Genomic DNA, 17,426 nt, shown 5'->3' with positions numbered 1-17,426 from the left:
AGCTGTTTCCTTCTCTTTTCTGTTAACAGTTTCAATAGGAGGTGCTTGTTTCAAATGTTTAAATAGTAGTTACCAAACATTTGTTAGAATGTCAAACTCTGGGTACATGAATTTATGTTAACATGTTCTTTTCAGGAGTGTTCTCTTCTTTCTGTTTCCTTTTTGGGACATTTCCATGCAGTGTTAGAATAAGCTCTGTCAGTGCCTAGAAAGTCAAATCAATGACCATGGAAAAACTTTACATTCACTGTTTTATTTTGTCATTTATAAAAGAAAATAGACTTTTCTGCTGCCATCCTGTTATCTAGGGAAAACTTTTACCTGCCCCAAAATATAGAAACATGCATATTAGTTATAGTTAAGTATAATAGCCTCAAAAACAAATCTATTTGTTTTTTTTTCTACTAAGTATGTGCAAAGGTCCAGCTGGAGGAGGGTGTTACATAGATGTAAGGAACCGTGATTATCCATTCCTCCCCCAAAAAAAGCTGGTTGGTGGAATATACAGCATATGCTTTTTTTGTGGGATTAAAATCTCTTATATAAATTACAAATGCTAAATACAGTAACCATGGATTATTTAACTCTGCTTTCCCCAGACCCCCAATTATTAGTCTAATTCCTAAGAATTGCCTAACAATTATAATGGCTAATTTACATTTAACAGCTATCTATTTGTGGGGGAATATTGGAAGATAAGATTGTTAGGATTTTTTAGTCTTGAAGAATCAGCCTTAAGCTTGTCCTTTTCAGTGACACCTCATGTATATGATACTTTATATTCAAAACACTTAACCATTAATAATTCTTTTTGATCTTCAGAATATTGTGTAGCATGCCAATGACTGTGCTATCAGGAGTCTCTTTTTGAAACATGAGGGACCCATGTGTGTTTGCACCTGACTTATATTAGCTGACTCCTAATGCAGGGTTTCTACCTACATAGAGTTCACTTAAATTTAATGGAATTACAGATTTATAGCTTATGAATTTCAGAAGTTTTGTGCCAAGGTTATTTCTAACATTGTTTGTCTCATCTACATGTGTGTTCTGTAGAAACTTTTATATGGTATGTATGCATAAACTACAACTAATTAGAAGAGAATCTAAACTCTGGTTGTTTATTACTGCAGCATATGTTTAAATACATTTATTTTTTCTTTGTTTCTTAGGTTTATACCAGATGATATTACTTTTGATGATGAGCCCAAGGACGTAGCCTCAGAAGTGGATTTAACAGCATATAAACCAAAATATTTCACATCTGCTGCAATGGGAACATCAACGGTATTTCTTAACTTTTAAAAATGTGTAGCTGGACTCCATTGTTTTAAGAAAAGACTTTGTGTACTATTTACTATAGCATGTCTAGAAATGGGCAGTATTCAAAATTTTAATGCACAAGTACAAATAGTGTATTTGCTTTTTTATCTACCACATCTGTCTGAATCTATGTACAGACTTTTGTTATACTTTTAAGCCTGAGTCAGTTACCTTTGAATGTTTCTTTTTTTCTCTTCTATCTTTCCCATGCACTCTTAATCAACTAGATTCTTTAATAATAAGTAATGCGTTAGTTATTAATATCCTAGAGAGTAGTGGGAAGATTACCTCAGATTCCAGTTAAAACATGACTAGTGGAAATTTAAAATAGGAACACATTTTTTTCTGCAGATACGATCCAAAATTGTAAAAAACAATTGAAAAGGAATAATTTAGGACTGCTAGATGTCGCATTAATGCTCAGTAACACACAGCCAAAAGATTTCTGTTGAATTAGTTTATTATTTTGCTGCCTACCTTCTCTCTTCTCTTCCCCCACATTAACTTTCTATCCATAGCTGGACTCTTTGGCAGCCATACAGGCTTCCCACTGTGTTTCTTGTAACAAACCACCATGCTGTCATATGTATGCTGTGGTGGGCACTGTGCAGCCTTGATTAGTAAAACCCCACCATTATGTATAAGTGAAGTCTAAAAGATTCAGTCACATAAAATGTAGAGTCATGTTATTTTTAAGACTAAAAAGTGACCAGGGCAAGCCTATGTAGGAATGGAGGCTGCAAGAGGACAGGAGCCAGTCACCAGACCCATCACATTATAGATGAATTCCTGTATTATGGGAGTTTACTGTACTTCCAATCAATAGGTGCCTTTCTACAGTGGCTATTAATCTTTTTTGGAAAATAGACCCCACTGAGATTGTGTTAAAAGCTTCATCAACAGATTTCACATAGTTTGTAGACCTGAACTACCTACAACTCCAGTTGAAAAAAATATTTTCACTCATTCATAGTAATGCTAACATTTTCACTAGTACATTTTAAATTTTCGCCCTGGCTGTTTTGATTCAGAGGTTAGAGCGTTGGACCACGGACCGAAGGGCCCCGGGTTAGATTCCCGGTCAAGGGTACATACCTTGGTTACAGGCTCAATCCCAGTTGGGCACATGCCGGAGGCAACCAGTCTATGTGTCTCTCACATCGCTCTTTGTCTTTCTCTCTCTACCCCCTCCTCCCTCCCCTGCATTCTCTGAAACATCAATGGAAACCTTGGGTGAGGATTTAAAAAAATAAAATAAAGTTTTGCTCAACACAATCCAAATACTGATGAATTTTTACTCCCAATAATGGAGTACCTTAAATATATCAGAGAATTAGGAGGTGGAAGATACAGGTTAATTGAAATGGTTCTATTTCCACAAATAGAATACTTTTTACTAAGCATGTCATTTATTATCTGTTTTAGAATGTCTTAACTTTTTCAGCTTACTGTTAAACATCTAAATTAATGGTAAATTTAAAGAAAAAAAGATTTGGGGTGGGGGTAGGAAGGGGGAGAGAGAGAGAGAAACATCAGTTTCTTATTCCACTTACTTATGCATTCATTGATTGCTTCTTGTATGTGCTCTCACCAGGGATTGAACCCACAATCGGGACGATGCTCTAACCAACTGAGCTACCCAGCCAGGGCAATAATAAATATTTGGGTGGCTGACATTTTCATTTTTATTTATTGTTTTTGCTTTTTCATTGGTGAAAGGTGGAGATCACTTGGGATGAGACTGATCATGAAAGAATTACAACGCTCAACAGAAAGTTTAAAAAGGAAGAGCTTTTGGACATGGATTTTCAAGCCTACTTAGCTTCCTCTAGTGAAGATGAAGAGGAAATAGAAGATGGGCTACAAGGTACTTGTTAATCTTCTGGTGGTCTACATGTGTAAGCATTTAGGTGCCTAATCTACACTTATTAGTGGAAATATGTCTTTGGCAGTAGCCTATAAGGGAGTACGAAACTAATTTTTAAACTGTCTGCAAAGCATACTCTCATATAATGTTATATACACCTTAGATAGTAATCAGAACTTTCATTAAAAAGTATTTTCTTAGTCTGAAATGCTTTAACCATAAACATTTCTTTTAAAACTTTGACCTAACCAAAAAAGCCTGGTTTGTAGACTTGTCTTGGTTCATGTAGTTTTTGCAGTCTCTTAATAAACTAGTAAAATGCTTTACTTCATCCCCCTTTTTTTTTCTTTTTTTTTTTTCCTTTTTTTTTTTTTTTCATCCCCTTTTTTAAACTAAGAGCTTCTTTTGGATCAGTTGAATATTTTTTACATTCCATTTTTCTCCTCAACTAATTTAGAAAGTAGACTCTGTTTTTCAGTCCCACGGGATATTATTCTTAGTTTTAGACTTCCTTTGTTTAAATTTACCCACATTTTCCCCACTTCTTTTCTTCTTTATTTTTTTCTAAAATCTTATACTTTTCTCTGGGATCATTTTTCTTCTGCCTTAAGTAAATCCTTGATAATTTCCAGTAGTATCTGCTGGTGTCAGACTCTTGAGTTTTAGTTTAGTCTAAAAATGTCTTTATTTTGCTTTCACTTGTGAAGATATTTTCACTGATAAAAAATTCTAGATGGACAGTTCTTTTCATCTGCACATTGATGATAACATTCTGCTGGTTTCTGGCTTCATCGTTGTTTTTGAGAAGTCAGCTATCAGCTTAACTTCTTTTGGTCTTTTAAAGATTGTCTGGATTTTTTTCCTTTAACTGCTATTAAAGTTTTCTCTCTTTGTCCTGTGGTCTTACTGTCAGCTAAGCGTAGATTTTATTTATTGGGCTTAGAGTTTGTTGTGTTTCTTGAATTTGTGGCAAGGCATCTGTCATCAATTTTGGAATATTCTTAGCCATATTGAGATCTTTCTTCTTCCCTCTCCTATGATTCCAATGAAATATGTTAGATCTTTTCACTGTAACTTCCATGTTTCTATTCTCCTATATTTTTATCTATTGTCTCTCTGTTGCATTCTGGTTATTTTTTTCTAACCTAATCTTCCAGTTTACTCATTTTCTTTTCAGCAGTGTTGAAAATGCTGATAGACCTATGCATTGAATTCTTAATTTTGGTTAATGTATTTTTTACTTGTAAAGGTCCTGTTTGGCTATTTTTCAAATTAACATCTTTTTATAGTTTTCTGCTCATTGCAGATACTTTTAAAGATTTTATTTTCATAAACAGAGTAAGTATGTTTTATAGTCTATGATAATTGCACTATTTCAAATTTGGGGGGGTTGATTTCTGTCTATAAGATAGTTCTCTTTTGTTTACTTGTGTGCCTGGTTAACTTTGTGTGCTAATTTGATATTTGAGGTGAGAGTACCTCATCAGAGAGAACCTTCATTTATTCTGGCCATTCTGGGATCACATTACTGCATTTTAAGATTTCCTGAATTTTGTGGATGATACAAGCCTTCATGAGGGCTGGTTTACTTCTGGTTGACCCTTGCTATGTGAATATATTCTTCTGGGTCCCTGCTTAATGTGGGGGTACTAGTTGAAATCCCCCTCCTTTTTGGCCTTTAACTTTTGTCCTCATGGCACTGCCAGGCTGCCCAAGCTGTAGTTTTGTTTCTTTTCCTTTTTTTTTTTTTAATATATCTTTATTGATTTCAGTGAGAGGAAAGGAGAGGGAGAGAGGGAGATAGAAACAACAATGATGAGAGAGTCATTGATCAGCTGCGTCCTGCACACCCCTGACTGGGGATTGAGCCCGCAACCAGGGCATGTGCCCTGACCGGGAATCAAACCATGACCTCCTCAATTCTAGGTCAATGCTCAACCGCTGAGCCGCGCCCAGCCGGGCCCACAGCTATTTCTTTTGTGGATCAGTAAATGCTCTCAGGTTAAAATAGGTCTTGAACTCTGGGATCATCTCTGTGGTGCTCTCTTCTCCTTGATATTGGCTTTGTTACTCTTCACTAATTTGTCAATTTTCTGAAGTATTCTCTAAACCTCTGAAGTTTTTAAAAAGAATTTTAAATATTTAATCCAATTTGTTGTCCTCAGTGAAAGTGTTAGTCTGAAGTACCTTGCTCACCATTAATGGACACACAAATTCTCAGATTATCTATATCTTTATTTAAAAAGATTGATGATTGAAATGATTAATGATATATTTTAAAATTATATATGCTGTTTGCTTAAAATAACTCAATTTTTAAAAATAGATTCAAAACACCCCTTTTTCCCTTTACTGGATCTGGCTCTGTTTATTTATTATTTATTTATTTTTAAATATATCTTTATTTCAGAGAGAGGAAGGGAGAGGGAGAAAGAGAGATAGAAACATCAATGATGAGAGAGTCATTGATCGGCAGCCTAGCCCCCAACCCAGACATGTGCCCTGACTGGGAATTGAACCCCGATCGCTCAACTGCTGAGCCATGCCTGGCTGGGCTGGCTCTGTTTAGAAATTTGGTTGCTTGATTATAATTTTTTATCAGTTTTTGGTTGATACTACTGTATCTCACTGATCTCTTAACATCTTCATTCTTCTTATCTAATAGAAGAATTCCAGTTATGCAAAATTATGAGTAAGAGATTTGGTTCCGACAGCAAATAAAGTACCATAAACGTTAAACAACAATATAAATGTTCTAAAATAGCAGGAATAAATACTGTTTTATTTGTTGCTTAACATTTTCCTAGCTATCCTTTTTGCAATTCCTTTTACATATGTATTGTTTTTATAACCTAAAGATGAACTTAAATCCTAAAGTGCTTTTCCAGTATTATCATAGGTCCATTAAACCTTAACTTTCTTAAGAAATATCCTATGATTGGGCTATCACCATCCCTTTTAGACTACTGCAGATATTACTTCATTTTTCTAAGTATTTTGTAAAGTACCACTTTTGTACTGTGTTCCACACATAGAATGGAAAATCACGTTTAATTATTCTAGTTTCTTTGTTCAGACATCTCATGTTAATAAAACCATTGCTTAGGTATTTAATAGTCATTGAAAAAGTATATGATTCACACTGGTAGTTACATTGGTCACAAAAGCCTTCATGTTTTTTTTAAGGCATGAGTGGGTGTTGCTTGTTAATTTCTTTGGCATCCCAAACAATTGAGTATCCATTTTATTTCTAGTGTATATGGAACAGCCAAGTCCTTTTTCAAATAGCCTTTATGTCTTTTCTGCCCCCAGATATACTAATGTATTTACATTTTCTTTTTATTTGTGTACCTGTGTGGTCACTTAGCACTTTACTGAAAATTTCGGCTAGTTTTTCTTCTCTAGCAGCTCTAAGATAAGGGAAAAGAACGACATTCCATGTACACTTGTGAAGATTAGGTGCAAGTTTTCAAATAGCTTTCTTTTGATTGGTTTGAGAGAAGTGAATTTGATTTTTTAAGTGACATTAACATTGGACAGCTGATATTGTGGGAAAATAAGCATTGATTTGTCAGTATATTTTTGTTAACATCTTGGGCTCTGCTGGTTTCAAGTCCTGACTTCACACATTGCGAAGTTATATAGGTTATGTTTTTTAGCCCCTGTGCATTTCTTTCCATAGCTATAAGATGAGAATCCTAATAGTACCTGGCTCATGGTTGGAAAGATGGTGATAATGTACACATAGTGCTTAGCATACTACCTCACATCATATATTTTTACTTCTAAAACTTTTAAGGATTAATGGCTTTTTGTTTGAAATATACTACTCATTAAGTTACTTAAAGCATGTATTTTTCTTCAGTATTTTAATTGATTGCAAGCTTACTTTAATCTGTACTTCAGTACCTCTGTTAGATACAATAGTATATTTTAATGCCCTAGAGTTATTAGATGTTCCTGGTGTTGTTTACAAGAGATCATAGCAGGGCTTCTTACTGTTACAAGTAATTTTTTCACTCATTGTATAGTATTAAGGCTTTCAAAAAGTATTGTCCTTGAATTGGGAAAAAACAGACCTACATGAATTACCCCACATTTTAGGGCTTCAGAAAGTAAATTTCAGTACTGGAAAAAATCAATTTAAAGTAGGCCATCAGAGACTTACCACTAAAATTTCAACCTGGAAGGAGCTTGCTTCTAATTATGTTTTCAGAAGTAAGCTTTTAATAGAAAGAACTACATTGCCATTTTGTTAATGTGTTCCTGATGTTTTATCCATTGAATTACGGGATACATGACAGAATTCCATCCAACATTATTATTGTGGCACAAAGCACAAACAGGAAAAAAATGAATTTCAGCTGTTTGAGTGAAAATGTAAAAGTGTGATAGGATGGAAAGAATGTCCTGGACTATTTTTTATTCATTTAGAGAATAAAACTGTAAAAACATTTACTTAACCAATCTTTTTTCCATATCACCTTTTTAAAAATGTAAGGACAATCTGTTAACATTGATGTTTCAGAGCTAAATGCTTGATAATGTCGGACACTTTTAGTTACCAGTTAGCCATAACTCATAGAAAAGAGGGTCTTCTTTTTGCTACTTTTAAATTTTTACTGAGACATTTAGTCAATTCAGTAAGTATGTATGTTTTGCATTAAAACCCAGGTTCTTAATTTATGCTTTTGCCTTGGAGAATTACAGTGTAAATAGAGAGCAAACAAACTTTTCACATATTCATTTTCTTTGGTATTTGTTGCCCATGAATTTTATACTGTTCTTTTGTATTCTAATTATTTTTATAAAATCAGGAAATGGAAATGTGAATATTTTTTTCCACACAGGAAAATTCATTGAATAAACTTCTAACTTATTCATTTGTATTAATGTATTGAGATTCTGAGAGTAAGCATACTTGCTTGCCATCAGATCGAAAGGACTCGTTATTCTTTGTTTTGGACTACAGGCAACTTTCTTTATCTGTCTCTTCAGCCTGAACAGCTAAATCCATGTATGAGATGCATCCCAGCAATAGCTAGCCTCCTTCTAGTGACCATAACATTTTAAAGCTTTGGTGGATGGTGGAGAACATGAAGAGGGGTAAAATGTCATTCCTGCTGTCCTGCTATGGGGAATAGAAGTTCAAGGATGATACATGACTACAGAATTATTTTTAAATATGATTTTTAATAAAAAGGGAGATTGCCACATGTACTACCATGACAGTGCTAACTTACATTGCAAGTGATTTTTATTATAAACAAAACCTAACTTTTTGATTCAGTTCATTTAGTAATATGTTTGGGCCTGATTTTGATATTCTATTATTACAGTATGTCTGACAGCATCTTTCAGGAGGGTGCTAGATTGAGATTTAAACACTGGAATTGAGATTTAATACACATGAATCATTCCTGTGTATTAAATGAAATTGATTTTTTTTTTGTTAGGTGATGATGAAGTCAATGAAGAAGACGACGGAAAAACAAAAAAATGTCAGAAAGATGATGAAGAGCAAATTGCTAAATATAGGCAACTCTTGCAAGTTATTCAAGAAAAAGAAAAGAAAAGCAAAGAAAATGATATGGAAATGGAAATTAAGTGGGTTCCAGGTAAGGATTAGATACTGACTAAATGCTGACTTCTTTTTCTTCGTTTTAGGATATTGTGTGCATTTGAGATGTGATGGGAAAGATTAACTCATCTTTGGAAACATGAACTTTAAAAGTCTTATTTTCCAGGAACGTTTTGTGGAGGACGTTAACATGGTATTTGCTACATCATTTAATTCCCAATTACTTGGGGACAAGTGTTTTGACTCTTGCCAGCTTATTCTAGGTTTCTTTGATTTACTAACTACAAATTATTCCTGTCCCTCTATGAAAGTGAACCTTCCTAGGTTTGATTCCAGAATACAGAAACTTGAATCCAGGTACCTTGTGTTCTAAATTCATTAAACTTTTTTCAAACTATGTAATTCATAAGTGGACTCTTCACCCATAACCTCACTAAGCCTTAATTAATTAGTGAAGTTTCACTAGTACAAAATAAGGTAATACTTAGTTTCCCATCTCAGTTTTGCTGTGAACAGTCAAAAAAGTACGGCATAGTAAGTGATTTTTTAACTGCATTGAACTGTTCAGCTTTTTCTTAGGGTAGTACAATACTAATTAAGACCATGTTGAAGCTAAACAAAGATAAAAGTGAGGGTAAATGAGGATTGTTTCCTAATGTATACAGGTTTTCAACAATCCTGGACAAATCAACCTTTACCTTTGCAAATAATATTGATTTTGTAGATTACTGCTTTTTTATCTTTTAAAACTAGATATAGTTTTAGACAAGGATTCAGTTCTTTCAGTCTCTAGATGAAAGAATACTAATAACACCATTGCTTAAAAATTAAGCATTCTATATTCAGTTCTTTCTGTTTCTTACAACTAGTATGTTTTTGCACTTACAACTAATATTTTTATTTGGGGGAAAAAAACAGCATATTTTAATGTTTGAAAATTGACTATTGTAGTAAAAATATTAGGATAGACAAGTCTCCTGCATATTCCTATAGGAAAGCGGTGCTATGTTGTAACCCATTTGTTTTAAATGTTTGGCTTTTGCAGGAAGTATTGGTAAGAAAAAATAAAGTTTGGTAACATTATCATATGAACAGTGGTTGAGAGAGTTCAGTTAATTTATCCTGAATAAGAAAAGCCTAAAAAGTGACTTAATAATTATTTTCAAGTACTTAGGGGATGAATATGTAAATGAAGATTTAATCTCTTATTATCTCAGAAGTAGGTGCTTTTGCCAGTGGATAAAAGTTGAAGGAAAGTAGATGTCAAAGTATTATAGAGAGGAATTCTCTATATTATTAGAATTGCCCAGCAAAAGAGCACAAAGGCTGCTTTAAGGGAATGAGCACACTTTGTCACTAAGTCTCACAATAGGCAGTACAACCATACTGCTCGGGATGCTTCATGTGAGGTCCTTGACTGTATTATTCTAACAGATGTTGAATTCTATCTTTAAAGTCAAATATGTTGTAATTATCGTTTAATTCTAATTTTAGAATAAACTTAAGGTATTTTAAATGAACATATTTTTTATTGAGGTATTCAGTTGACTGAGAAATTTAAAATTAACTTGATTGAGAAGATTTATAGCAGATATTTCAGTTACATTGAGTGAACCAAATCTAACCTTTGTCTTTATTAACACAGAATGTAGTGCAAATACCAAAAAGTAGTCTTTACACTTGTGTCTATAACTGGAAATTTTAAGCAGTAGTTTTCTTGGGATAAACCTCATATAGTTCTAGACTCAATTTGGTAATATTTTGTTAAAGATTTTGCACCTATGTTCATGAGGACTATTTGTCTACAGTTTTCGTTTATTACAGTGTTGTTAGTTTTTGATATAGGAATAATGTTGACCTCATGAAGTGAATTACGAGCTGCTCCCTCTTCCATTTAGCAGTACATTTTTATCTTGACTTTTATTTCTGGATGTAATATTAATGTCATAAAATATTTTGAAATGTAAAAGATATTATCTGTAATTCCATTACCCTAATTCAGCCACTGAATAATTAGATATTTGTGGTTTAATTGACCATTTCTCTATTGTTGATTATTTAATCATATTTCTAATCTTTCACTACAGTGGAACTAAGGCATTGAAAAGAAATGTGACCTAAGGCTGTTACCGATTCCAAACCCACAAATATCAGTACTTTCTTAGATCTCTTTGCTTTCATTACCAGCCAAATAATTGGCTTACTATTTTAGGGATTTTTACTTTTAAAAACAATTTTTTAACAAAGACTCTTTTCTTCTACTCCCCCAGCCACCCCCATTTTAGAATTGTCTCTATGCTTGGAGAGCTAGTAGAGACCACAAGGAGAAGCTAATGCTGGCAGTCAGGCTCACTTACTAGTTAGTTATGTGACTTCCTCACTCACTTAGGAACTTTACATATGCTGTAGATCAACCTGTGGTTCTCTCACAAGCTGTTAAAACTACCACTGTCAAAACCCAAATTTTAAATCTCAGATGCCAAGCATCTAGGATGTTATAAATAATCTATAGCTTTTGCCATATTTTGAATTATTTTCATAGGATAGCTTCCCAGAAATGGAATTGGATTGTAACAGTTTATAAAGCCTTCAACAATGAGTAGAAGTGCCAGTTCCATGGAATTTTCGTCAGCATTGTGTATATATATTTTACTGTTAGTTGAATGGAAGAAAATTAACATTCTGAGATATAATGCCTTGTTTAGTCTTTAACTGTAGTGCCTATTTTTTTATTTTATTTTTTATCTTCACCCAAGGACATGCTCACTGATTTTATAGATGGGGAAGGGAGAGAGAGACAGAGAAAGAATCACTGATATGAGAGAGAAACATTGATCAGTTGCCTCCTGTTCTAGGAATTGAACCTGCAACCCAGGTATGTGCTTAACTAGGAATCGAACCCACAACCTTTCAGTGTATAGGACGATGCTCCAACCAACTGAGCCACACTGGCCTGGGCTAACTGTAGTATTTTTGAAGGCCCAAGATAGGTTGTTGTTACCTGTGAATCCTTGGCATGTCCTTACATGCAATTGTGTTTGTAAACGTAAAGAGTCTTTTACATATTAGATATGTTAATTGAGAAAAGTAAACTAATCTTATAGGACCTCAGTTTACTTATTTGGGTAGTGCGACTATTAATACCTTTCTTGCTTAATATGAGTACTTATGAAGGTACCTTACGAGCTGCACAGTATTATTCACATCATATGTGTATTTCGTTAGATTTGTGTCTTAAGAAATATATGTTCTCAGTAACAATTACCACGAACCTTAGGACTTTTGTGATGTTATACTTCAGGAAGTCACACAATGCCAGTATGAGATTACACTGTGTCATTCATTGGTTTTTCTATGTCTTGAATCTCCAAAATATTAAGTGCTTCAGAAAAATAAGTACTCTTGATCACTAACACTTGCTGGAGTATGGTTTGGTTGGTTTGTTTTTAAGAGGAATTTTAGTTTAGGCTATTTAAATGTCCTATGTTTTTACGTTAGGTTATACGGTATAGTACCATCAGGAGTTTCATTCCTTAAGGGTAAATATTAAGGAGGCAGATAACAGGTATATGGGTATAACAACTAGAATGAAGTAGAAGAATCAGCAGTTTGCAACCAACAATATAACAGGCTCAAGCAGGCGATCACCAATGAAGGCTAACCAGGTAATGTTGGGAAACAGAATATTCACACACTCCACAAATTACTATCATTACAAAGGAAAAAATATGCCTTTACAATGGAAAAATAGTGGAGCACTTCCTTAACTGAGTGGAGCACAGTGTTGGAAGGGTCATCTGTGTGGCTATTGAAATCACCAAGAACTATGACAAGTTAGTATTGGAGAGGGCAGCACTGAGCCAAAGCTTAGCTCTTCAGTAAGTGAGGGGAGTGACTACAGTCATTAGATGTCTGCAGTAAAGAGGGGTAGGTGGTGGTATCACCTGGTACACAATATTCAGAGTTGGGGGTTTGGGGGAGGAGGGCCAGCCAGTGGACTGGAGTTGGCAGTGAGTAGCAAGAAGGACAGACTCTGGGAGAGGAAAATTCACCACCTTAAAGGGGTACAGAGGAAGCAGTATCCCCAGAGGAGAACCAGGTTTCGGTGAGACTCAAAGTAGCAGGTGAGTGGATACGGGGGATTTTGTTAATGGCTGCCAGTGACTGCTTATGACTGACTAATGTGTAGAAAAGCTTCATTGTTGAGGAAGGGTGGGAAATGCTCACCTTTTTAGAAGGGATGATCTGGAAGTTGTAGACTTCTTGTGACAGATTTAAGTAGGAATAAAGGGCATAATGAGATTAGTGCTGATGGTCTTTGGGGAGATCTTGTCAGCAACACCCAGGGCTGTGGATCCTTACTCATAGGTGGCATGGAAGCCAGAGAAGCAAGGCCTGCTCTTGCTGTCTCACTCTGCAGGAGTCCTCTCTTGGCTCCCACTTGAGGCAGGAGGTGGGGGTGCAGCTCTTCCTTGCTCTCCTCTCCTCCACACTTTACAGTTGTAAATCTGTTTTTATTCTGGTGTCTGCTCTTATCCTTTGTCCTTCCTTTTTCCCTCTTTATTCCATCTCCATTTCTCTGTTCAGTGTCTCACTGGGAAGTTTAAGCACAGGCATCAATGACATGTACCTGTAGCCATTGTAGTCTTTATTCAGAAATAAAATATTTTTGAATCAGTTGTGCATTCATTTTTCTAAGCTCAGTTTTAAACATTTTTATTTCAAACATCTCAAAACCTGTTCACTATTTACTTTTGGCTATATCTCTATTTCCACTTATTGCCAATGTATCCATTATTTGAAATATATTCACAAAAATGTTTTTTTGGTCAGAACTTTTAAAATAACCAGATGTTTAAAATTTTGAGTTGAATGTAGAGAAGAGCATTAAATGGAAAACCTGAACTTAAAATAATCTAGAAGAATTTGCAGTTTTCTTCATATTTTGGTGATGGAGAGGAAACCAGTTTACAATCCCCTGTCATAACTTATACACAGCTAGTTAAGGGGCTAGAATTTTGAAACTTAGGTCTGCGCTCCTTTCTTGAATCATCTCTTAACAGGTTAACTATAAGGGCTTTATAATGTAACAAGCTGAAATTTTACTATGCAAAAAATAAATTAAAAAAAAATTTTTTTTAGTCACTTGTGGAATGTATACTAAACTAGAAGCAGCTAGGGTTTATCTAAAAATATTGCTAGCACATTTTCTCCATGCCAGTAAATTTATCTCATTAATACTAAGATTTAATTTAAAACAAGTTTGTCCAAGAAGCTTTTTACAAAAAAGATCTATCCCAGCCAGCATGGCTCAGTGTTTGAGCATCCACCGATGACCAGGAGGTCAGTTACGTTCCATTGCTGGTCAGGGCACATGCCCAGGTTTCAGGCTCAGTCCTCAGTAGGGGACGTGAAGGAGGCAGCTGATCAATGATTCTCTCATCTTTGATGTTTCTATGTCTCTCCCTTCCTCTCTCTGAAATCAATAAAAACATATTTAAAAATAAAAAAAGATCTAAAGAAAAAACAGGATATTTTCATACTAGTAGTAGTTTCAGAAAGTGCTAAAATTTCCATACTTACAAAGTTTCAGGTGAATTGGTCTGCTGTTTTAGAATCCAAATTAAATATGTAAATCAATAAGGGGTCCTGGTTACAGGCATCTAGGATGACTGTTCACGTGGTCCTTCCCTCTCTGCACGTGCATCACATCAGTTGTACTGTTTGCATCTGTAGCCACTATTTCCAGACAGTAGTACTTTTTTGACTTTGCCTTAGATTTACAATCTGCCTGAAGTCAGTTCAAGAAGAGAGCTGTTTCATGTATTGTTTCCACAGCCCACAGCTATGCCACTATGTTTGAAGTTGTGAATTCTTTGGTCTTTAAAGCAGAACTTCTGCCTATTCTATTTAAGGTTTTCCCATGTCATTATTCTATATACTAACTGCCTGACTAGCAAAATATCATTTTCCTCACACTTGTTCCATATGTTATTGTGACAGAATTCACTCAAGACTACTTAACTTTTAGCAGTTTCATTATTGCTGTTGTTTTTTTCCCCAAAACTGGAAAGTCTTATAACCTCAAATTTACTACCTTAACACATTCATTTTCCCCCCAATTTTTTTCATTGTGTTAAATAAAATACACAATGAAACTTACCATCTTAACCATTTTTAGTTTACAGTATTACGTATATTCATATTGTTTTGTAACCATCACCACCATCCATCTCTAGAACTCTTTTCATCTTTGCAGAACTGAAGCTTTATATCCATTAAACAAGAACTCTTCATTTTCCCTCCCCCGAGTCCCTGGCAACCACAATTCTCCTTTCTGTCTCTATGATTTTGACTAATAAGTACCTCATGTAAGTGGAATCATACAGTGTCTTTTGGTGACTGGCTTATTTCAGTTAGCAAAATGTCCTCAAGGTTCATCCATGTTATAGCATGTTAGAATTTCCTTCAAGGCTGAATAATATTCCATTGTTTATATACCATATTTTGCTTAATCAACCCAGGCATTGGTGGGCTGCTTCCATATTTTAGCTATATATAGCATTCATTTTTACACATTAACTTCTACAAGTACATGTAGTTGGTTATATTACACCCCCTTTTTCCACTCCCCTTTTTTTGTTTCATTTCTCATACTTATTTTTACATGTTTCTAGGTAATCTTTATAATCACATTCCATTGTGTTTCTTATTTGTAAGTTATGAATCACTCCCCTGATGTTTTATTTTAGGCTCTTTCTGATGTTTTGCTATTATGGATAACATAGCCTTATATTGAATTTCTAGTTTGAAAGGTTGTTCAATATTGAAATGCTAGGGTGGTTAAAGTGTTTTTTGTTTTATTTTTATATAAGAAAGTTGTGTTTTTTTCATTAATTTCCCTTTGGTTGTATCCCAGCCTCAAAATGTCCGTACATATTAATAGCTTCTGTAGTCAGAGACTCTTCCAGGGAGGAAAACAGACACCCCTGACTTTCAAGCCACCAATTTACAGGTAGATTTTTCAAATACAATGTATAGATTAGGGCCTGCTTATAATGAAATTTGGGATTGTATTAGTGGTTTACTGTGATCATGAAAGAGCATAGAGGGCTTGTGCTAGAAAATATCACTGAGTTTTTTTTTCCCTTTACGTTTTATTGTGGGAGAAAAAACCTATAGGTACAAAAGGAAAACACAATGTATGTGTACAGTTTAAAGAGCAATAATAAAATGAACACCTGTGTACCCAGTTTAAGAAAGAACATGACTAATGTCTGCAGTCCTCTATGAGTCCCCCAATTACACTTCCTTCTTCTGCCAGAGCAGTGACACTGTATTTCATGTTAATTATTCTCTTTTTCTATTATAAAAGTTTTGCCATGTATGCATGCATCCCTAAACAGTCTATATCTATATATTTATTTTAATTTGGAACTTCATAAAAGCATCTTCTATGTAATCTTTTGTCACTTGCCTTTTGTTATTAATGTTCTATTTTTGAGACGTATCCATGTCCATATAGGAAGATGTGGCCAGTTAATTTTCTCTGCTGCATAGAATTTCATTACAGATCTATCGCAGTGTATCTATTCCATCGCCAGTTATTGTAATTTACTGTTCGTGTGAATATTCTTGGACTTGTCACCTAGGTAATATATAGAATTTCATAGATGTGTGTAGAATGTCTTAGTTGTGGAGCATGTGCACAATTACCTTGACTAGTTCATGCTGAATTGTTTTTCCGGGTACTATACAATTTTACTCAAACCAGTAATGTCAGAGATCCTGTAACTCGATCCTCACCATGAATTGATAGTTAGGTTTTTCTGTTTTTGCCAGCTGAGTATGTCAGTAATGGTACCTCCTTGTGGTTTTAATGTGTGTGTTGTTCTCAAATACTTGTTGAGTTCCCACTGTGTGTGCCAGACTGTGATTTTCTCTGGGCATATAGCACCAAACAAGATGGACAAAAGTCCTGGCCTTCACGGGCCCTACATTTTAGTGTTTTCAGGTTGGAGGAGTGGGAAGAAAGGGAGTATCAAACAAATAAGTAAAATAATCAGGTGGTGATTAAGGGCAATGGACACAAAAGGATAAAGCCTGCAGGGGAATGGGGGGAGCAGGCAGCAATTTAAATAGAAAGTGACATTTGCACAAAGGCCTAATGGAAAGGATGGTGCACACTGTGTGTTATCCTCAGGAAAAGCAGTTCAGGCTGAGGAAACAATGCAAAAGCCCCAAGGGTGAAGCATTTCTGATTCGCCCAGAATGATGAGGCAGATGTGGCTGGAGCAGAATGAACCAGGAATTGGAATGTAGTAGAATTGAGGGCAGACAGGCAAATTACAAGGGTTTGGAGACCCTTGCCTGGTGAGTGTGTAAGTAATGGTAAAGAACTTAGCTTTTGTTTAGATGAAATGGGAAGAGAAGTTATTTGATCTTTCTTAAATGTCAAAGGATCGATCAGGCATTTTCCTAATTGCTAATAAGGAAGGCCATTTCTTCACATTTCTGTGAAATGCCTGTTGTCTTTTGACCATTTTTATGTCCCATGCTTTGTCTTTGCTTTATGGATTCATAGGAGTTCTTCATTTATCCTATGCTGGTCTTTTATCAGTCATGTGTTTTGCAGATATCTTCTAGTTTGTGATT

The 17,426-nt window shown here is 34.9% G+C and overlaps 1 protein-coding gene across 4 annotated transcripts in view; it reads left to right on the top strand.

Annotated features, from left to right (window-relative positions):
* Positions 1–17,426, top strand: part of ESF1 (ESF1 nucleolar pre-rRNA processing protein homolog) — a 51,384-nt gene that overhangs the window by 11,306 nt on the left and 22,652 nt on the right. For all 4 annotated transcript variants that reach the window (XM_081148539.1, XM_081148540.1, XM_081148541.1 and 1 more), the window contains exons 7-9: positions 1,173–1,287; positions 3,043–3,190; positions 8,647–8,808. In XM_081148539.1, coding sequence (XP_081004665.1) covers positions 1,173–1,287; positions 3,043–3,190; positions 8,647–8,808 — 425 coding nt within the window. The remainder of the gene's footprint in view (positions 1–1,172; positions 1,288–3,042; positions 3,191–8,646; positions 8,809–17,426) is intronic.

The sequence above is a fragment of the Miniopterus schreibersii genome, assembly GCF_964146895.1.
Source record: "Miniopterus schreibersii genome assembly, chromosome: 10".
In the NCBI taxonomy this organism is placed as follows: domain Eukaryota; kingdom Metazoa; phylum Chordata; class Mammalia; order Chiroptera; family Miniopteridae; genus Miniopterus; species Miniopterus schreibersii.
The sequence above is the reverse complement of the archived record's forward strand: the minus strand, read 5'-3'. Positions and strand labels throughout refer to the sequence as shown.